The sequence below is a fragment of the Ictidomys tridecemlineatus genome, chromosome 3, assembly GCF_052094955.1.
Source record: "Ictidomys tridecemlineatus isolate mIctTri1 chromosome 3, mIctTri1.hap1, whole genome shotgun sequence".
NCBI lineage: Eukaryota > Metazoa > Chordata > Mammalia > Rodentia > Sciuridae > Ictidomys > Ictidomys tridecemlineatus.
Window position 1 is genome coordinate 88625258 of NC_135479.1, and position 23865 is coordinate 88649122.

Here is a 23865-nt window from a genome sequence, read left to right on the forward strand (position 1 = left end):
ACCCATTGTAAATTGAAAATATTGTATATTACGAGTAGCTTTTAATATACCTAACTTACCAAACATCATACTTTAGCCTAGCTCAATACTTACATTAGCCTAGAAGGGTAAGATAATCTAACACAAAGCCTATTTTATATAGAAAACCATATGATCATATGGCTGACTGGGAGCTGCAGCTTCCAACTGCTGCACAGTAAAGTGGGACAGTCTCACACTAATATTGCTAGCCTGAGAAAAATAAAAATTAACAATTGAAAATGTTTTATTCTGAAGGCATAACAGTGTCTCACCATTGTCAATTCAAAAAATTATAAATTAAACTATTGTAAGTTGAGGACCATCTGTTTAGGTTTTAGTACTCTGGGTGTTTTCAGGCATCTACATGGATGTTGGAACTTATAGTCTGTGGATAAAGTGGGAATCCTGCATTTTCTCTGAGTCTGCAACTTGTCTTCTCATTCTTTTGATCAGTGGGTTATTTTAAAATATCCTGTTTACTGGGGGTAGTAGCCTGTTTGTTATTCCAGCTGCTAAGGCCAGCCTTGTCAATTTACTGGTACCCTAACATAAAAAAATAAAAATAAATACAATTTTTGGATATGTAGTTCAGTGGTAGAGTGCCATTGGGTTAAATCCCCAGTGCCACAAGAAAAAAAATTACTTTTTACTTTTATAAAGTTGAATGTTTCCCAGATTTCTTTCTCTGGTAACTTCTTTAATTCTGTTGTGGTTAAAGAGTACAGTTTATTTTTTAAAATAACATCTTTGTTGAGGCTGAGCATTGTGATGGAGGCGTATATTTCCAATTACTCAGGAGGTTGAGACAGGAATATCACAAGTTCTAGACCAGCTTGCAAAACTTAATGAGACCCTGTCTCAAAATAAAATATAAGAAAGGGTTGGGGATTTAGCTCAGTGCATGAGGCCCCTTGGTTTAATTCTCAGTGGCACACACAGAGATATAATTCATAAACCATAAAGTTCACTCTTTTAAAGTGTACAGTTCTATTTGGGGAATACTTATAAGTATCCTAAAATTATATTAATTCCAGTATATTTTATCATTTCAAAATGAAACTCCATATCTATTAGTGATGACTCTCTCAGCCCTTGGAAGTCATAAAATTTACTCTTTAACCTTATGAATGTGTCTGTTCTGGATATTTTATCTAAATAGCATCTTTCAATGGCTTATTGGTTATATGTACATCTTCATTGGAAACAGTTACTTTTCCCAATTTTTAGTTGTTTATCTGCCTTTATCTTGCTGAGTTGGAAGGATTCTTTATATATTTCAGATATAAGTATTGCCTCATAAGATATATAATTTGCAAATATTTTCTAACATTCTGTGTATGTCATTTTCACTTTTCCGATGAGCTTTTAAGAAAAGTTTTAAATTTGGATGGAGTTCAGTTGTTGTTCCCCTCCCCACCCACACACACCTTTTGTGGTTACTTGTGCTTTTGATGGCATAGATATGAAATCATTGCTTAATTTAGAGAATTATGCTTTCATTCCTTTTTAATATAGTAAGACTAGTTTTTTGGTCCAGTATGTGATTTAACATAGAAAATGTCCTATGTACTCTTGAGCTAATATGTATTTTGCTTTTTGGGGTAAGTGTTCTATAAATTCCAATTGAAGCCCAGTGCAGTGATAGATGCCTGTAATCCCAGTGGCCAGAAGGCTGAGGCAGGAGGATTGTAAATTTAAAGCCATCCTTAGCAACTTAACAAGGCCCTGCCTTGTTAAGGGATGGGGATGTGGCTCAGTGGTTAAGTGTCCCTGGGTTTAATCCCTGGTACCTCTCCCCCAAAAATTCCAATTCAATCACATTGTTTCAATACTGATCCAATATTCCTTATTCCTATGTGTCTTCTCTCTAGTTGTTCTATGAGTTTCTGGGAAAAAAAGTATTAAAATCTCCAACTGTAATTGCTGAATTATCTCTCTGTTTTCAATTCTGTTTTTGTTTTGTATACTTGGAGGCTTTGCTGATGGGAGCATATACATTTGTTGTTGCTATATTTCCTGTTTAATATTGTTATCCATTCTCACTCGCTGTGGTTACTGACTGCATGATACATCCTTCCAGCCCTTTGCTTTCAACTTGTTTGTGTCTTTTTATATAAAGTGCATGGTTTTTGGACAGTGTTGAGTCTTTTTTTGTCCTCTCTGAAGTCTTTGCTTTTGAAATGTTTAGTTCACTCACATATAATGTAATTTTTTATATGATTAACTTATGTTTTCAATTTTCCATTTATTTTCTGTATTTCTCAGTCCTTTTGGTTCCTCTCCTGTGTTTGTGTTCAAAAAAATTTAGTGTACCTTTTTCATTTCCAGTGTTTTTTTAATCTCCTTTTTGGTCTTTATGTCTCATGTTATTTTTCTTCAGAAGTTCCTCAAGTATATTTTCAATGTAGCACTTCACTTTTATTAATGATCAATTTTTTAAATTATTTTTGAGTATTTTTTTCTTTTCTTCTTCTTTTTGGTTGGGTGGTGTTTGTTTTGTGCTGGGAATGCAACTAAGGGTCACATATGCTAAACATGTCCCTTACCACTGAGTTCTATTCCCAGTCTCCTCTTTTTTTAACCGATTTTTTTTAAGACTTATCATATATATCTTAATTTGTCAAAATCAGTTTCAGATTTATACTAGCTTGATTCTAGTAATATGTGGGAAGCCATTTCTGACACATGATTGGGTGGCTCCCGTTAAGGGTCTGAGGCGCTTTGGCTGTGTCGAAGCTTTCCCGGCCCTTTCCTGATGAGAGAGCCCATCCGTGTCGGGGTGTGCCTGACCACTGACCCCGTGGACCCAATCACTGACACTGACCTTGGAGTGCAGCCCCCCACTCAACCTTCATTGGATGGAATTCTCCCCTGAATCTCTTGTTCCCCAATAAAAGGCTACTCCCAGGCGTGTTCACTCTCTCTCTCTCCTGCTAGCCCTTAGTAATCCTTGCTGCCCTGCTGGGCGGTTAGAGGAGCAAACCAGAGAGGGGAGCCGTCTCGGACCTAGCAATAGAAATAAGGTAACTGAGTCTGTGTGTTTTATTTCGATCTCTTCTAACTAACTTTATGCCTAGAACCTCATTAATGAAACCATTGCGCAGGCCGCATGGTAGAGTAATATATAGAACTATTATCCCTATAGATTTCTATTTTATTTCTTCTCTTATAGTGATAGTTATATATTTTATTTCTACTTATGTTAAACACTCAATAATGCATTGCAATAATTTTTATCTTATCATTTTTAGTCATTACAGCTTCAGCACCACTCCTACTTTGTGCTGTTATTGGCAAAAATATTATACCTAGATTATATTTCTGTATGTTATGAGCCAAACATTATACTTGGTTACATTTATATTATTTTATATAATTCCTTTTAGAATCAGTTAAGGGACAAAAGAAGAAAATATGAATTTATAGTGTTCATGTGAATTTCAATTACTGTCTAGAACTATTTGCTTTCCTTTTGAAGAACAACTTTTTAGATTTCTTGAAAGGTAGATCTGCTAGCAACACATTCTGTTTAGCTGGTAAAGTTTTAATTTATCTTTTATTATTGAACATTAGCTCTTCTGGCTGTAGGATTTCTGGCTGACAGTTATTTTTCTTTGAGCACCTGTTAGAAAATGTTTTCTCATTGACTTTTGGACTCCATAGTTTCTATTGAGATGCCAGCTGTTAATATTATTTGGATACATTTTCTAAGTGATGCACTGTTTTTCTCTTATTATTTTCAAGATTTTCTCCTTGTCTTGGACTTTCAGCATTTCTACTATGATGCTTCTGTCGAATGTCTCTGCATTTATTCTACTTGCAGTTTGTTGAGATTCATAGATATATTGGTTAATATTTTTTAAGAAACTTTAGAATGTTTTTATCTTCTATTGAGTCAAATATTTTTCCTTCTCCTTTTTCTTTTCTTCTTTCTCTACTTCCACTATGACTGTATTGGTGGGCTTGGTGTTGTTCTACATCTCTCTAAGACAGTGTTCATTTTTACCAAGTCTTCGTCCCATATTTTAGCCTACATAATCTGTAGCTGTGTATCTTCAAGTTTGAAAATTTTTCTGCCAGTATACAACTGTTGTTGAGCTCTGTTTCAATTTTTTAGGACTGTCATAACAAGGTACAACTGAAATTTATTGTTTCACAACCCTTTGGCTTACTTAGAAGCCAGAAATGAAGTTATTGTCAAGGCTGGTTCCTTATGAAGGATATGGAGGAAGAATGTGTTCTAGATCTTTCTTCTTTGCCCGTAGATGGCTATCTTACTGTTCACATAATGTATTCTGTGTTTCAGACACTAGTCAGATTGGATGTAGGCATATCATAACGTCTCCATTTTACCTTGATTTTCTCTTTTAAAATTCTATCTTCAAATAAAGGCACATTTTAAAGTACTGGTGGATAGGGCATCAACATATGAATTTTGCAGTAATATAATTCAACCCATAACAAGCCCCTCTATTGAATTTCTATTTCAGTTATTATACTTTTCAATTACATAATTTCCATTTTGTTATTTTTCATAATTTCTTTATTGATATCAGTTTGATGCCACACTATCTTTTATCTTCCTTTAGTTCTGTAATTAAGCTTTCCTTTAGTACTGTGAACGTACTTACAGTGGCTACTGTGAAGTCTTTTTCTGTTAAATCCAGCATCAGTTCACTCTCACAGTCAGTTTCTTTTGCCTGCTTCCCCCCACCCCCACCCCACACTGTAACTATAATTTCTTTTTTCTTTATACATCTCGTAATATTTTGTTGGACATGGGACATTTTAGATAATATATTATAGCAACTCTGTGATAGTCTCCTACCCACCACCATTCCTGATCTGAAATGGTTGGTTTTTGAGGGACAATTTTTTCATTTTGTACCTCTGTGTGAGTAGGGAAATCACTGACCTCTTTATACTATATTACTTTGGGTGGTGTTTTGAATACTAAATGAAAAATGATAGATTTTATAAAGTAGATGGTAGATTTTATAAACTTTTGATAGCATTTATAGAGTAAAGCAGCTTCACTATTTGTGAGATCACATCAAAATGATTTCCACTCAGTAGTGCTTCATTATAACTCTAATTGGTTGCCAGTACCTTTATTCCACCATTGGAAGTGCATTTTCTCATTAATCCTTAACGTGACATGTTGAATTAAGTTTATACAAAAGTCTATTTTAGAAAAAAAAGATAAATAATTTTTTTGAAAAGGTGAACAATCATCAGAGAAAAAGGCCAAAGAATATGAACAGGTAGTTTTCAGAAGAAGGAACATAAACTGATATTAAACATAAAAGAAAACTCTTCTAAAGAAATTCAGTTTAAACCAAGTATAAAATTCTATTTTCTATTAAGTTGGCAAAGATTTAAAATATCGATAATATCTAGTATTAATGAAAATGTGTGGGTGAGCTCTCATCATTATTACTTTGGAAGCATTTATTGGAATTTAAAGTACACATGCCATTTTGCCCAGCAATTTAAAGTGTGTGAGAGATATAGGAACTAATGTAAATATTATTAATTGCTGAATTTTTATAGTAGAAAAAAGTTAAAAGCAACATAAATGTTCATTAATGGAAACCTGTTTTAGTTTTCTATTGCTGGAACAAAATACCTGAGAAAATCAGTTTAATAGAGGAAGGACTTGTTTTGGCTCACTATGTTTCAGAGGTTTCAATTCATTTCACTTGGTTCTGTTGTTTGTGTTCCTTGGTAAAGCAGAACATCATGTTATAGAGTAAAGCTGCTCACCTCATAGTGGCTGGAAAGCTATGAGAAAGAAAAGGACCAGGGACAAAATATACCCTTCAAAGGCACCTCCCCAGGGAGTCACTACTTCCAGCTAGACCCTACCTCCTAAAATAGCATCACCAACTGGGAACCAAGCCTTCAACACATGAGCCTCTGGGATATTCCAGGTCCAAACTATAACAAAATTCAGTGGCCTTCCATCAAATGGAAAATCACCCAGTTGTAGGAAAGGAAGAGATGATATCTTTTTAAAAGGCAGGTTGGTTGTTTCTTTATATATTATGTATCATTATATTTGTGTATAAATAGAATATATTAGGAAGGATAATATACTTCTCTGTAAAGTATCTTTGAAATATAGTTAGTGGAAGGAGGAAGATTGGGGAGTGTCATTTCTAAATTGCTTACTTTTTAAAACAACAGTTATGTATTAAATTTGTATTTTTTATTTAAGAGGAAAATATGCATTACATAACATCTTCCAAATTTATTAATTAGGAACTATATACTTATACATGAATTACAGTGAATTTTTTCTGGTTTATTTTCTATTTAAGGATTTAAATGTGAAGATTTATTAATTTACAGAGGTTAAGATAATGTTTTCTATCAGCTGGAAATTATGTACAAAAAATAATTTCAATTTTAAGATTTGAAACATATTTCAAAATCATAATCTGGCTTAAAGAGAAGGTTACGTATATCTAGCATATTGAAAAAGTTGGTTTTTTTTACTGAGAAATGAAAAATTTAATAGTCATAAAATCCACATCATATCAAATATTCATTATTAGTATATTTCATGTAAAATTATGTTGGGTTCAAGAATAAAAATTTTGTTGTTGTTGTTGGAACTGAGGATTGAACAGAGGGATGCTTAACCACAGAACCACATCCCCAGCCCTTTTTATTTTTTATTTTGAGACAGGGTCTCAGTAAGTTGTATAGGCTCTTCCAAAGTTGTTGAGGATGGCTTTGTTATCCTCCTACCTCAGCCTCCTAAGCTGCTGGGACTGCATGTGTGCACCATCACACCTGGCTAGAAAGTTACTTTAATTAAATTGTCTTGAACAATAAAAAGCTTTGAGTCTGTGGAAACAGATAGTAAAATAATTTCTATAAAAGCAATAGAAGGTTTTTCAGTATTTGCATATCAAAATATTTTATTTTAAAGTCTTTTTTCTTTTTTTAATATTTATTTATTTATGTGTTTTTTTATTTTTAGGTGGATACACATTATTTTGTTTTTGTGTGGTGCTGAGGATCGAACCCAGTACCTCATGCATGCTAGGCGAGCACTCTACCACTGAGTCACAACCCTAGCACCAAGTCTTTTTTCTTTTATGGATGTTATCTTGTAATAAATATATTTATAGTTATTTTCTATTAATTTTATGGTATTTCATAAATTTAAAGCAACTATAGACTATCTAATCATATGTGTGTAATAATTTTTTTTACATTATGGAATTGTATGTTTTCACAGGTTTCGTCTTGATATATATCGATGCTTGGCCAGTCCAGCTCTAATAATGTTAACAGAAGAGGATCCAATCCTAAGAGCATTTGAACTTAGTGCTGATTTAAAAGAACTAAGCCTTGTGGAGGTGGAATTTAGGTGGGAATGAATGGAAATTTTAAATTGCATAATACCTTTTGTGGCAGAATATTCAGCTTGAAGTTCTTGATAGAACAAATTATAATTTATATTTACTTACAATTTATTTACATTTGATTCTAGATGACCAAACCTTGATACCTCTTACTTGGGAATTTTCCTTTTCCCTCAAAGGAACAGATCCTGGTGCTGTTTTATTTAAGTTATTCCTTCCCCATCTTCCGTTTTATACTCTTTAACCACCCTTATTCCCCCAGGGAAAGCTTTGAGATTTTCCTTTATGTCAGCGTATCCTTAGTACCCTCTGAAAAAGGAGAAATTGAACCAGTTCGTATTGCAAGGGTTTTGCAGGGATTTATGCCTAAACCCACCTTTTCTTTTATGTCCAGCTCCTATTGGAGTCTCTCCTCCAGCAATCTGACCCAAGTGGGAAAGTTCAAACTTTCACATACTGAATAAAAATACCTGTTTATAAGCTTAAACTTTTTACTTAATTTGGGTACATTAAATTTTATTTAAATTTGATAGGACAGAGTAGTACTTTGATTAACTCAAGTCATGGTTAAAATTAAATTTTTGCTGCTTTTAAAGTTTCAGTATACAACACTACTAATAAATTATTTTGCTTAAATATGAAAAATTTTCTGTTGCAGTCTCATATTTTGAGTTCTGAGTCACCATATGAAATAGAATTTATTCAATTCATTCCAAGAAGTATTTGAAACAACTACTGTGATTATGCTATGATCAGAATAATAAAGTTAGATTTGGAAGTGGTCATAGAACTCATTTACATTATCCAGTGTTTTGTTTTTTAAATATTTTTAGTTGTAGATAGACACGATACTTTATTTTGTTTACTTAGTTTTTATGTGGTGCTGGGGATCAAACTCAGGGCCTCACATATGCTAGGCAAATGCTCTCTCTCACTGAGCTACAACCCCACCCCTATCCAGTGTTTTTACAGACAAAGAGATGTATACAGACTAGATGGTTTATTAATATTAACATTTAAAAGTAGAACATAGGACTTCTTGCTGCTAGTTTACCATATGTCCATCTAAACTGTATAGCCACTTACTTTTCTTTTAATAATCTAGAGATTAAGCAAATTAGATTGACAAAATTTATTAATTCACCTTTAAATCTAGTGTTCTATCAAAATGTTTATGTAGTGATTAGATAGCTTTGTGATAATATACATTTCTGATGAATGTTCCCATTTGCAATTAGGTTCTTAAACCAAGAAGCAGGTAATAACTCATGTATTAAAGAAATCCAATTGCCTGTTCTCAGGTTATATAGTAAATACAAAAAGTGAGAGAACTATTAGCTTCTAAGAAAAAGAAGTTTTTATTCTTTGAGTTATAATTTCATGCAGCCAGTTCATGGAAAATTCCATTGTAAAGGAAGAATAAAAAAATAGAAAATCTTATTTTCCCTTCCTTTCTCCTGGGAGAAAAAACTGAATAAATATTACTTAATGAAGTTCACCCTCATGTTACTGGCTCATAATTATTTATTTCTAACCTCATTCTCAAATCTTAAATTGTTATTAAACTTAGACATAAGTTTAATGTAACTGATTTTTTAAAAAATTTTAATTGTCAATGGACCTTTATTTTATTTATTGATATGTAGTGCTGAGAATCGAACCCAGTGCCTCACACATCCTAGGCAAGTGCTCTGCCACTGAGCCACAACCCCAGCCCGTAACTGATATTTTAAAAATGAATTATGTACTAAAACTTTGTTTCTTACAAAGTAGGTTAGATCTGCCTTTAATAAGCAATTCAAAAAGAAGTAAGGCTTAAGCAATAGTTATTCTGAAAGTAAGTTCTTTAGTAAGTAAATTTTAGTATCTCTCTAATTTCATTCAAGTAAGCACTTTAAATACAAATCAAAATAATTTTTAATATTAGAATTAACATAAATGTAGGCTATTGAAAAGTCCTCTGGTTAAAATTATTTAATAATACTAATCAGATGACATTAAAATACTATTTGTATTTATATTATTAATAAAATAGGAAATCTTAGCCAAACTTATAGAGAATAAAACAAATGAGTTAAGTGAACACTGATGGATGAATATTATTAGAATTTCCAGGAATATCAATCTATATAAGGAAACATTGTGCTCATCTAAGATTATCAGTATGAACACAGAGAACATCATTGTGTTACAGTTTTCCCCAAAGCCCTGGAGAATTTGTGTAACAGTAAGGTCATTCAACTGTCAGCGGAAAAAGAAAGACTTCAGATTTTTTCTAGTGAATATAGTGTAATTAGAAAATGGAAGTGACATTTCTAATAGACTAATGCTTTGCCCTCCCACCCCAGGAATGATTATGAGGAACTAGCCCGTCAGTGCAAAATGTTTGCTAAAGATTTGCTTGCACAAGCTCGGAATTCACGTGAGTTGGAAGTTATCCTAAACCATACTTCTAGTGATGAACCTCTTGACAAACGGGGACTACTGGAAGAAAGAATGAATTTAAGTCGTCTAAAACTTGCAATCAAATATAACCAAAAGGAGGTATGAGGATTTCTGTGATATATTTAAATTATTTTCTCCACCATTGTGTAGTGGCTCAGAGCAGAGGCTTTGGAGCAACATATCTGGGTCAAGATCCTACTTCTGCTTCATGTAATTGTGTGTCCTTGGGAAAGTTATTGAATCTGTCTGAGCTTTAGTTTTAATAATTAATTAAAATATGTATTTAAAGGTTTTAGCATGGCAAGTACTAGTATTTAGCAAGTAATAAATGGTAGTTACTATTACTTTTAATAATTTATGTTAGTTAAAATAATATGGTTGCTGATTTTAATGTTTTGCTAACTAGTAGCTACACAGGTAAACTTTTACAGTGAAGTTTCTATCTGTGTTTTTGTCTGTTACAGGTTTGTCTTATTGAACTGGTTATAAGTAGCCCTTTCTATAGTAAATAGTAATTTCTATTTAAAAATAAAGTATCAGATATTATGTTTCCTGATTCTTTTTATTTGTAATTCATTGTGAAACCTAAAGGTGGAGAGGCGCATGATATAACTAAGTTGAATCTGACTCTTCTGGCATCATCCCTTCCTATTAAGGGAAATACCCATTTCTACTCCCCATACACACACATACACATGATTCAGGAACTTGAAGAATGGAGGTATGCATTTTAAATTTTATTTTTTGAGGTATTCACTAAACAATGGTATTTATATGTAGACAGTGATATCTAGTTGATAGTACGGGATGTTGATAAATGATAACTTTTTTAAGGTGTCACTTCTAAGACTCATTTTTGTTGTCAACATAGAGATTTGGAATAAAACTTGCTTATGAAATTTATATTATTACAAAACTGGATCCTAAATTAGATGATGGCTAAAGGCAAAAGTTAGGACCTTTGGTACTAAGATCAGAATTTTTTGTTGTTGTGGTTGAAATTTGATCCTCACAATAGCTTTTTGACAGCTAGGTGCAGTGGTTCATGCCTGTAATGCCAGCCTCTTGGGAGGATGAGGCAGTAGGATCACAAGTTCAAAGCCTCAGCAATTTAGTGAGAGGCCCTAAGCAACTTAGTAAGACCTATCTCAAAATTAAAAAAATAAAAAGAGCTATGGGTGTGGCTCAATGGTAAAATGCCCCTGGGTTCAATTCTTGGTACAAAAAAAAAAAGACCTGGAGTTGGGAGGACCTGGGTTCAATCCCCAGTACCACCTATAAGAAAAAAAATAGAAGTTAAAAAGATAAAAACAATAGTTTTATTTTTAAATTTTTTAGTATTTGTTTGTTTTAGGTGTATATGACAGTAGAGTATATTTTGACATATGTACACAGAGTATAACTTATTCTAATTTTTTAGACCCCATTCGTGCAGTTGTACCTGATGTGCAGTTTAAAACAATAGCTTGTGGACTTAGGAAATAGATATGAGAATTTAACAATGTTTACTTCAAGATTACCTAGATAATGTATTGCTTCTCTAGAACTTTGACTTAAAATCCTGTACTTTTCATACTACTCCCAAGTTTCTTGCTCAAGGTGGGAACATTTAATGGGAAAAAAAGTAAGTATAAATATCTAAGTCAGTATAGATTTAATTTTACCCATCAACAGTGCACTCATGCTGCTTGAAAAGGAAAGTCAGTGCTAATGAGTTCCTAGTACAAATGTGTGATGTAGGCTTCTTCACTCACATGTCTGTGTCCAATCAGCAGACAAAGACTTAGAATATCAAGGTCTAAGTAGGCTGGATACTCAGGTGGTTGAGTCTACAGAGCATAGAGCACCTGAGAATTTAAACTGGAACTTTGAAGGAGCATTGCCATACAAAGGGCAGGTTGTGATTAGGTGGTCCAAAAAACATCTGATTGCTAATTGGAATGCCTTCCTGCAGTATGTAGCTTGGACTTCACAGGGTGGTGAATTCAGTGCAAAATAGGACTTTTTTTAATATTTATTTTTAGTTGTAGTTGAACACAATATCTTTATTTTATTTATTTTATGTGGTGAAGAGGATTGAACCCAGCGCCTTGCACATGCTAAGCAAGCACTCTATCGCTGAGCCACAACACCAGCCCTGCAATAGGACTTTTTACAGAGCAGTTTATGACTCCAAGAGCAAGTTTTCTAGCATACAATCTGAAAGAAACATGGCCTTTAAACACTTACGTTTGTCACATAGCATTACTTCTACTAGAATCTGGTGTTAGAGCAATCACGAGCTTATCAAATTGAAGGATAGGGAACAGTGATTCTTTTCTCTGCCCAACACCTCTTGATGACAAGAGTTTTGTAGAATCTGTTTCAAAACCACCGTAGCCTTAGAACATTTGTAATTGAAATGTTGTTCTTCCAGATATTATTTAACATCACTGCTAATTATATAAAGGAATGGTAAGAATAGTAATCAGTCCTGAGTTTGCTTTGACATTTGGGGGAGAGGCAAAACCATTGGGGTGTTATAACACAGGGTAGTTAATGGGAAGAAAAACTTGTTTCCCATGTATTTCACCCTGAGGAACAAATTAAGATTTCTAGGAACACTAGAATGTGAGCAGAACAAAGTAAGTCCTAATTGCTAAAAATAAGTACAGTGTATTAGAAAAATTTTTCATAAGCACAATAAACAATCACATAACGGTCCAATTCATTTTTGTTCATTACAGTGTTATATTCTACAAGTTATATTCTATTTCAGGATAAATCTTTTTAAGACAGAAGATTAATCAAATATTATTTTACATTACCCAAATAATAATATGATCATCTATTTGTGCTTTACAAAATTATTTTTGATAATCTCAAACCTGATCAAATTTAGATCCAGAGTTATTAGGACACTTAAGTTATACTTTACAACATGAGCATTATATTGGAAAAATACAGTGAATGAAATTTGTAGACTAGAAAAGTTTATAAAGTTTGGTAAATTTCTGTACTTGAACTAAAATTTCCTTAATTGGGGAATATTTTCCCTTTTCTTCTCACATGCAATTCAGTTTTAAGCAGTGTTAGGGTATCTTTAATACATTTTAACACATTCTCTGTGTTTTCATGGAACGTAAATAGATATAGTGTGTAGATTCTTTTGTTATCTTGACATTGATTTCTTTACTTTTTTATTTTTATTTTTTATTTTTGGTTGGACACAGTACCTTTATTCCATTCATTTTTATTTTTATGTGGTACTGAGGCTCGAATCCAGGGCCCCATGCATGCTATGTGAGCGCTCTACTGCTGAGCCACAGCCCCAGCCCCAACATATTGATTTCTTGCAACTAAAATTAGCAGGTTTTCTAGAATGAAGACATTCAAAGATTAGTTAGTAGTATCTCTTTCTATGGATTGTGCATGTTAACTTTGACATTTTATAAATTATGAGTCTTTATAAAGATTTATAAAGGCTAATACTCTTAAAAGAGTCTTTAGGTGTGACAAAATAGCTCGGTAGGCTAATAATAATGCAATACTGCATGCTAAGAACAAAGCACTATTCATAAGAGCTTTATATTGAATCTTCACAAATTTATGAGTAGCTATTATTATCTGAACATTAGAGATGAGAAATTTGAGGCTTAGAGAGGTTTAAAAACTTGCTCAAGGGCACTTAGTAAGTGGCAGAGCCTGGATATGAGTCTAAGTAATCTGGCTCCAGAGTCTATGCTCTTAACCTGTGCACTCTTTGATTAGTTGTAAGAAGAAAAGAAAAAAAAAATCCTATGTTTATTGTATAGTGTTGATTTTTAAACTAGTATTAAGACTTTGAATTTTGAATATCAATTAATCAGTTAGTATTTAAAGGTTTTGTTTTGCATTTTTTTTTTTTTATGTCTGTGTATGTCCTTTTCAGTTTGTCTCCCAGTCTAACTGCCAACAGTTCCTGAACACTGTTTGGTTTGGACAGATGTCAGGTTATCGACGTAAACCCACCTGTAAGAAGATAATGACTGTTTTGACAGTTGGCATATTTTGGCCAGTTTTGTCACTGTGTTATTTGATAGCTCCCAAATCTCAATTTGGCAGAATCATTCATACACCTTTTATGAAATTTATTATTCACGGAGCATCATATTTCACATTCTTGCTGTTATTGAATCTGTACTCTCTCGTCTACAATGAGGATAAGAAAAACACAATGGGGCCAGCCCTTGAAAGAATAGACTATCTTCTTATACTGTGGATTATTGGTGAGTATCAAGTTAGTTCAAAAGACTTTGCCTTGTTTAGCACATTAATTCTTCCTTGTTTGATGGCACTATGAACATTGAATTCAGTTTATAATTTTACACAGTTCATGCAGCAAGAATTTGAACATTTCCATAATCATTGAAGATTTAACTAATACCTCTTTGAAGATAAATGTTAATGAACTTGATGATATAATTTAATATTATTTAATATGTGGAAGTTAAAAATTCATTATTCTCAGACTGTGACATTGTTCCTAATTGTTAATATAGAAAACCTTTTTTAAATTAATGAATGCTATTTTGTATTACAGTATGTATTTTCCTTGGGTATTTTAAAACAACATATTTTATATTTTACACTTTTTATAAATTTTCTGTTTCTAAACTAAATATCATTAGTTTTGTCATTAAAAACTTGTGCACTTTTGAGCTAGGGTTGTAGCTCAGTGGCAGAGCACTTGCCTGGCACATCTCGTGAGGCACAGGGTTCATTCAATCCTTAGCACCACATAAAAATAAATCAATAAAATAAAGTTATTAAAAAAACTTGTGCACTATTGTACTTACATTTTATTTTATCTCTATTATATAAATATTATTTAAATTTAGACTCAAAGGGGTCTGACTCATTTAAGAAATCAGTTCTTTGTAATGAAAATCAGATCTGTTTAGAAATTACAGGTTTAAAAGAATAAGACATTTTTACTTTCTGAAAAATATTTATAAGTATTACATAGTAAGTATCTTAAATGATCTTGTGCAGGTCATTTACTCCCCTTACCCTTTGTTTGTTTGTTTGTTTTTGTGGAAGGGTGGGGAGTTGAGGTAGAACCACATTACTTAAACAGATAGTGGTCTTTTAAAGACATTTTCTTTATTTCTTTAGTATGTTTAATCTAGTTTTTAATTCCAGCATTTCCCACCTGACCTACTATTTGCTATAGAGTACAAGGATATTAAAATTGAGTTTTTTTCTATAGCTGAAAGTACTGATTACATTTATTTTTTGATTACTGCATTCTTGATTCAAGTTTCAATTATTGAACATGCCTTTTTAGTTTGTCTGAATTAAATAATTTGAGAAACTATTTAACAATATCCACTTTTAGTTCTCCTTCAGCTCTAAAAATGATTTTAATGTATTAAGGTTTTAATTTGAAAATCAGTGAATTTCAAGTAACTTGATTTCAGTCAATTTTACTTTTAGTGGTATTCAGGCTGTGATGTGTTAAAATTTAAAATTGAGTAGGTAAAGTAAAAATGATGCAAATCTAAACTTTAGGTTAAAGAGAATTAAATAATTCCTTTTCATTAGCATTTTCCTATTTCCTATATTTTTGGCATTTTCTTAAAAAATAATGTTTTAATTTAGGAAATAATTTATTCTTTACCATATGTATGATTCTATATTGAATTGTGTATATCTTTTCAATGTAAACTTTGTTTATGTATTTGATTAAGTAAAAAAAATAGGTTACAAGGCATCTAAGAAACTCTTTCCTTCTGTTAAGTTAATTCTGAAAAAATTATTATATATTCCTTAGCCTTAAAGAAATGAAATTTTATATCATCCACCTATAAACTTTTGCTTAAGTAGTAGTAAGAAAGAAATTTGGGGTTTTATAAGTTGGGGTTTTATAAGTTAAGATTCAGTTTAATCAAGTCTGTATAAGAATCAAATCAGTTTATCTTTGCATTGAATAAAAACTAACTGAACTCAGACTTATACTACTCTTCAGATAGCATAATATTACTGCAGCTGCTTGTTTTCATAATGATGGTAACATTATAGCTATTTCCTTTTAAGTCCTGTTTTCAATAACATTTTATGTGTACACATGCATTCCCCTCCACACACATGTGATTCATTTTCTAACCAGTTCTGCCTCACTAAAGGAGAACTTTATATTAAACCAGTAAAACTCCTGAAAATGTTTTACTTTTTTCAGCAAAAAGCTTCTTCTTTGAAACAATTAGATCTCAGTAAAACTTGTAAGGGATGTCCTTTTCAGGTCATTCTATTATATTATTTGATCACTTTGGGCTTCCTTAAATATATATTTCCAAACCTGTGCTAAGTGAATGTGTAGGAATAGTTTGCCTAATTATCTAAAGTCACTCTTTGGTTTGTTTTATTATTTCAAATAACAAGTATTGTAACTTCTTATTCATGATGACCAATTTTTATGTATTTGTTTCCTGTTTCTATTCCTTAGGTCTTAAAAAAAAGGTAGGGTTAAATTATAAAAAACAAGATAGAGAAAAAAGCAACAATTTATTAATGTATCACAGAATGCTGATAATATTCTTTTCCTTAATTTTTTACTTTTAAACATAACAGAATAGCTATTATAAAAATGCATTTAAAAATTTTTGTACTCATTTGTTCAAGCATAGGCAGAAGTAGGTGTGGCTCCTGTACTCATCAAGCTTACTCATAAGGCGAAGAGTAGCACCTTCGGCCACAATAATAACATTAAGTTGAGAATCATGCAGAAAAATGAAAAATCACAAATGAGTTTCTTGTTATTAAGAAGAAGTCATGATGCTAGGAGAGCAAGCATATTACAGGGGCATTTCACCTAGTCAGGGAGGTTGTAAAAGCTATTTTAAGGAAGTTAAGAAAGGAGCTCAGATCTAAGTAAAAAAAAAAAAATGAGTCATGTAGGAGAATTGGAGGAGAAAAGTATTCTAGTCTAAGATGAAAGCATATTCAGAAGTACAGTGGCAAGAGAGTATGATACAAAGAAGGGACTAAAAGATAACATTCCTAGGACACTGAATAAGGGAAGCATGATTCAAGATGAAGATGGAAAAACATGTTATACAAGACCATGCATAGCATTGTAGGGCAGGTTAAGTAATTTCAACTTAAAAATGATGAAAGACCATGAAAGGTTTTAAGTAGGCAAGTGACATGATCATTTTTTAAAAAAAATATATATTTTTGTTATAAATGGATACAATACCTTTATTTTTATTTTATTTTTAATGTAATGCTGAGGATCAAACCCAGTGCCTCACACATGCTGTACCCCTGAGCCACAACCCCAGCCCAACATGATCAGTTTTGACTTTTGAAAAGATCATTCTGACTATAATGTGAAGAATAATGTGGGTTAGGAAGATAGGCTATAGCAAGAGTAGATGAATGAATACTAATAAGGAAGTTGTTAGAGTAATCCAGATGGGAGCTGATAGTTCCCAGGAATTAGGATGATTGTGATAGAAAAAAGAGAGAAGACAACAGATTGAGAGATATGTACAAAGTAAAGCCAATAGAACATGGGAACACATAGTGTATAAGAGATATGGCTGGTCTGAATGCAGTGGTGTTTACAACTAATTAATTATATTAGTATGTAAGAGGTATAAAGGAAAGGAGATCAAGGTATTTTAGAAGAAGACTAGGTTTGATGATTTGTGAAAGGGTAGATATTCAGTATAGTTTTGGATATGTTATATTTGAAAAGCCTTTGATATAACAAGAGAGATTTCAAGGCAGACAATTCGATATCATAGTATGGAGCTCAAGAGGAAGTTCAAGCTTGGGTTATAAATGTGTGAATATCTGCATATAGGAATTGTATGAAATTGTGAGCATGAATAGACACTTCAGGAAAAAGCATACAAAGAAAATATGAGAGGACCTAAGATGAAGCCATGAGAAATCCCAAGACGACTGGGATTGCTGCTTGTTAATACTATTTACTAATTCTAAAATATAAAAGCAAAATGGGTCCCCAACATATAGAGCATTGATTGTACAGTGATTGCATTGCTTATAATAGTTTATAGTTATTTGGCTCTTTTCAGTCCAACTTAGAAAAATGGAATGCATCAAGTATATCAGCTTTATTATGGTGGGGAGTGTTGCACAGGAGAGCTACCTGATGGGCTCCTCATTAGTCTGTCATATACTTGTCTTTTCTGATCAAATGTCTTCTCCAAATCATGTTGTACCTTATTGTCAAGAGTTTCATTTAGGTATAATACTGCATTTTGTAGAAATAAGTATTTCTATAAGCATCTTTCTTGGCTTAGTGTTTTAACATTAAGAAAAATATGTCTAAAGTTTATAAGTATTTTGTATGAAAATGACTTATAAATAAATAAAGTTTTATACATTATTGTATATCAGGAGCTAGGATTAGACAATAATTTGAGCTCTTTAAGAAAGTATAGACATAGAGAGTTTTTTATTTAATTTTTTTTTTTGCTTCATAACTCCTAGACCTGGGTAAATGTTGAACATGATTGATCCTCAAGAAACTTTCATCTCCTACTCCTTCCCCAGATAAAAGAAAACAATGTTTGAATTAATAAAAAGTCACCTGTCAGACTACTTCTTTTAACATTGTTAGTTTTTACCTACTCATTTTTTTTTTAAAGAGAATTTTTAACTTTTTTTTTTAGTTTTCGGCAGACACAACATCTTTGTTGGTATGTGGTGCTGAGGATTGAACCTGGGCCGCACGCATGCCAGGCAAGCACGCTACCGCTTGAGCCACATCCCCAGTCCACCTACTCATTTTGAGTAGTGGAATTTTCAAGGTTTTTTCCTATCAGATTGGTAACTATGTTAAATGTTTCTACATAAAATCAGTACTACTAATTAAGATGTTATGAACAGATGTTTTTAAGGACGTTTCATGCATTTCTCAAGGAAATTATCCTGCCTGCTGTTTAGCCAGAGGATGATTTTAATTGCATTAATTTGATCTCCACCCATGTATTTTTCTATACTTCTCTATTTTTCTGTTACTTTATAGTCTCCTTTAGGATGTCTTGATGAAGAAATATACCATAAAATTATCCTGGGCCATATTACTAGCCTCTGGTGTGGAAGTGTTTATAATAGACTCAGGCTGTTGTTGTATGGGATAAGGCCACGTTGGGGGTGTGGGTTATCCCACTAGGAAAACTTCAAATTCAATAGAAACTGTACCTTATAAAGTCCAAGAGTATAGCTTCCAATATAGGCACACTCTGAGTTGAGAGATATCATAGAGTCCTGGCCATGTATATCTTCAGGGTCTATGAGTCCACCCTGGTTCAATTCAAATGCAATTGCCTAATCAATGCTAGTTTTTGTAATGGTGTTGAACAAAGCTAACCTTCCATATTTTTCTCAATATAGTGTGCTTCCAAGGGAATCACTTTAGTGGAAGGTAACCTGAGGTTACATTCCCATGGAGAAAGAGTTTGAATATTCTATTGATCCTTTCTCTTCTGGGAGCTTCTGAAAAAGTTTTTTGAGAAACAAAGCAATACTTGCATTTTAAAATAATCATTCTGGTTGCTGTAGTGAGAATAGAATAGAGGATGGTGGCTTGAAGTTGAAGTGGTTGTGAGAAGAGTTAGATCCAAATATATTTGGAAAGTAAACAGGATTTGCTTTTGCATTGAATATGGAGCTTAAAAGGAATACAGGAGGGCTGAGGCTCAGTGGCAGAGCACTTGCCTAGCAATGGTTTGATCCTTAGCACCACATAAAAAGTAAATAAATAAAGGCCATCTATAACTACAAAAAAAAGAGAAAAAAGAAAAAGTGAGAAAGAAAGAGAGAAAGAAAAAAGAAGGAAAGAAATACAGGAATCAGGGATGGTTCAAGGACATTTGGATTGAGCAACTAGGATGGAGTTACCATTAACTGAGATGGAAAAATCTGCAAATGCAGTGAATTTTAGGGGAGAGAGTAGGAGTTTAGACACATCTACCATTGGAGATGTAGAGTAGCCAAGTGCCTATATAAGTTATAAGAGATATAAATTATTATATAAATATAATAATTTATATAATAATTTATATAAATTATTATATTTATATTTTTATATTCAGTGTAAATATAAAAAATTTAGAGTCTTTGCCATATAGGTGGTATTTAAAGCCAGTAGAGTGGATGATATCATAAATTGAGTTTGTTAAAAGTGAAAAGGATCAGGGACTGAACCCATGTACTGTTGTGGGGGTGGGGCACGCACACGTGTGTATGTGCTTAATATCAATTTATTCTTAGTTTGCTTCACATCACTTAGCATCCCTCCCTGGTAAAGACAGAACTTAGGTTATTTTTTTCAAATCATATGAAACCTAAGTTAATTTTCTTTCCAATTTGAGGAACTTTTCACTAAAATTTCTTTTTTTTCTTTTCTTTTTTTCTTCTGAATAAGGATATAGGTAGCCAAGGGTCATTTATTTAATATTTTGACTCAAAGTATTATTTAGCTTACTATTAAATTAAGAAAATGTTATCTGATTCTTTTCTTCTTTTTTTAGGGATGATTTGGTCTGACATTAAAAGACTTTGGTATGAAGGGTTGGAAGACTTTTTAGAAGAATCTCGTAATCAACTCAGTTTTGTCATGAATTCTCTTTATTTGGCAACCTTTGCTCTCAAAGTGGTTGCTCACAATAAGGTAACCATTTACTATTTCAATTGAAATTTAATTCAAAAACACCTAAGATATATAGCCATGTAACTCAGAGTTTCCTAAGGCTATATCTTTAGTATGTTTTCATTTTAAAACTATTTATATATAATTTCCTTTTTTTTAGTAGTTTAAAGGATGTTACCTTCTATATGGTAGGTACCACAGTTTGATATATTGTGATATTTGATATACTTTGTCTTATTTTATCCTCATAGGGATTCTATGAGACAGAAGTCCTTAGCCCCATTTTACAAATAAGAAAAATGAAGCTCAGAGATATTAAATAACATATCTAAGTCCACACAAAAAGAAACTATGATTGGATTTAAATCCAGGTCCATATAGGAATTTTCTTTCTTACAAATGACAGAATTTTTTTTCATACATATGTGTCTGAACTAGGTTCTTTTAGCTCATTAACATGTGTATACTTAAAATGAGACCACAAAGTAATTTTAAATGACAAGTATTTTATATCTTTATATCAATGTGAAAGTATCTTAGTGGAATTTATCATATAGTATTTTACACATTCCAAATCATGCCTGTCATCTTTTGCAGCTTAAAAATGGTATAAATATAATAATTTTTCTGATGACAATATATTTTCATTCAGAATTAGACAAAAATCTAAGTTTGTAGACATCTTAAAATTTTGCTTTCCATCAAGATTTACACTCTCCCAAGGCCAGAAAAGGTAATAGATTATGTGTTAACTATCTTTATTTAAACCCTGAGTTTAGAATTCTTTCTGGGATAGCATATTTAAGCAACTAAAATAATAGTATTCTCTGCCTTTTGACCAATTTATTGATTATAGAAAAAGTAAAGTGACTTTCTTATATCAATTTACTTTATTAAAATATTCCATTCCTTTAAATAACCAACAGTGTGCAACACATCGATGAGGTATATTCAGTGACTGCAGTGTAAAATTACTAAGAAAATAAAAATTGGTCTTACACAGATAAATGATTTGATTTATCTGTGTAAGATAAGATAAAGAGATTGAATGGCATTACTTTTTCATACTTATCTCTTTAGTCCTATAATTTATTGTTCAAAAAGAACATTTTAAAAATGATAAGATACTCTATTAATAATTATGCCAGGAAGTCAGACATAAAATCTCAGAGTGTTCCATGCAGCTGGGACATGTGGACATTATCTAGGTATAGTAATGCACTTTCTTCTTTTTAAATTAAAAACAGCAGGGGACTTCTATGATTTATTCTAGAATCCTAAGTGAAAGGACAAGGTTAATTCAATATAACTAATTAATTGACAGCATTTATCCTTAAAACTTTATGTTGTAAACTTTAAGAAAACTAAATGTTTCATTGCATAAAAAAGTTTAATGACAAATTATTTAATTTTTTAAAACCTAAAAATTTCTGGGAATATCTCTTTAAATGACATAACTGATATTGCCTTACATACATGGAAATCTTTTATTAAAACATTATTTCTATTAAAAAAGAAAAAGTATAAAGCATAAATGGAGATTCCCCACAAGGAGACATAATTTAAATAGTTTTCTTTCAGAAATTTCTGAATATTTGTTTTTACTTTCCTAAATTGAGAGTGCTATTCACCTTTGACTTTTTTTCCTAACTCTAGTTTCATGATTTTGCTGATCGGAAGGACTGGGATGCATTCCATCCTACGCTTGTGGCAGAAGGGCTTTTTGCATTTGCAAATGTTCTGAGTTATCTACGGCTCTTTTTTATGTATACAACCAGCTCTATCTTGGGTCCATTACAGGTAAATTAAATTTCTTGAAGAACACTTGTTAGATTTTATTATTATATCTTTCTATGTATCCACTGGAGCATTGTTGTCTCATAATGTTAAAACTAAATTTTGCTTTTGAAAATAATTAGTAATTAGAAGAACACAGCATGTTTATCTACTTTGCTTCTGGCACAAAAATAATCCTTTACTTTCAGGAATTCAGACCTTATTAAGCTATGATTCATCAGCTGCCCCCTTCACTCCATAGACACAGATGTGTTTAAAATATAGTTCTATTTCAGACAACAGTAGAGTAACATAAAAACTGCTTTTTATTAAAATGAATCTCACATTTAAAGTGGGAAGTGTTTTAGTTTATTAAGAGAGGTCCAGTGAAAACAAATAACCATAATAATGATTTTGAAAATATGTCAGCTCTCTTTTAAAATATTTTAAAACTTTTGTTTCATAAATAATAAATGTAATAAGCTAAAAAATATTATATTTAGAGCTTAAAAATTCATTGATTATATAGTCCAGCTTTGCACTTGATAGTATTGGATTGTTGAAGAAATTGAGGTTTTGATATGGTATGTGATTTGTCTAACCAAATGATTGTTATGTGTGAGAATCCAAGGCTAAATTCTGTCTCTTTACATCAAAGAAAGGACTCACAATTGGTTTAATTTACCCCGAAGAGTGTAGTAATTGATGATTGTAGGTCCAAATCTGCTAACTTATAATTCTGAAAATCTGAATGATGTTCATTTTCCATAGTTAAAATTTGCTAATAGTGGGCTGGGGATACAGCATAGTTGGTAGAATGCTTTCCTAGCATGCACAAGGTCCTGGGTTCAATCTCTAGCACTGGGAAAAAAAAAGCTAATAATTTAGATTGCTTTTTATATTTTTAGAGAAGGTATAACAAAGCATAATTACTTTCTCTAAACAGGCATGTGAAAAATAAAATATGTAGGAAACCCTGATTTGATTAGACCTGTGCAGTAAAACAGAGTTATAGTTAATAAACCAACTAAGGACATAAAATGAATCATTAAAACCAAAAAAGAGGGGCTGGGGCTAGGGCTCAGTGGTAGAGCGCCCGCCTCACAATTGTGAGGCACTGTGTTCGATCCTCAGTGCCACATAAAAATAAATAAAGATATTTTTTTTAAAAGATAGAAAAACAGGAAAAAGAGACATAGAATAGATGGGATAAAGAGGATAAAACATAACATCATGAACTTGAATCAATTTATCACATTAAGTATAAATGGTCTAGCCACCCAATCAAAAGGCAGAGATTGATACATTGGATAAACAAAAGCAGACCCAATAATATGCTGCTTACAAGAGAAACACAAAGGCATTAAAAAGAAAAGGACAAGAAATGTACTGTGATGACACTAATCAAGAGAAAAATTAGGCTAATCTTTTAATAGTAGACCCAGTAGATATCAGAGCAAAAGCCAGAAAACAGGTCATTTCATGATAAAATTTGAATTAATTAAGAGAACATAATTCTAAGTACTTACATGCCCAATAACAATTTCAAAATATACAAAGTAAAAGCTGGTAGACCTGTAAGGAGAAATATATAAA

General features: G+C 32.1%; 1 protein-coding gene across 9 annotated transcripts in view; it reads left to right on the forward strand.

Moving 5' to 3' along the window:
• Trpc1 (transient receptor potential cation channel subfamily C member 1) overlaps positions 1-23865 on the forward strand; it is a 91593-nt gene that overhangs the window by 40304 nt on the left and 27424 nt on the right. For 6 of the 9 annotated variants that reach the window (XM_078043447.1, XM_078043448.1, XM_078043449.1 and 3 more), the window contains 5 exons: positions 7274-7405; positions 9749-9944; positions 13756-14092; positions 20375-20514; positions 22150-22293. In XM_078043447.1, the coding sequence (XP_077899573.1) occupies positions 7274-7405; positions 9749-9944; positions 13756-14092; positions 20375-20514; positions 22150-22293 (949 nt within the window). Of the gene's footprint in view, positions 1-5810; positions 6047-7273; positions 7406-9748; positions 9945-10434; positions 10567-13755; positions 14093-18548; positions 18669-20374; positions 20515-22149; positions 22294-23865 lie in introns of those variants that run through there. The other 3 variants (XM_078043452.1, XM_078043453.1, XM_078043454.1) reach the window with 3 other exon arrangements.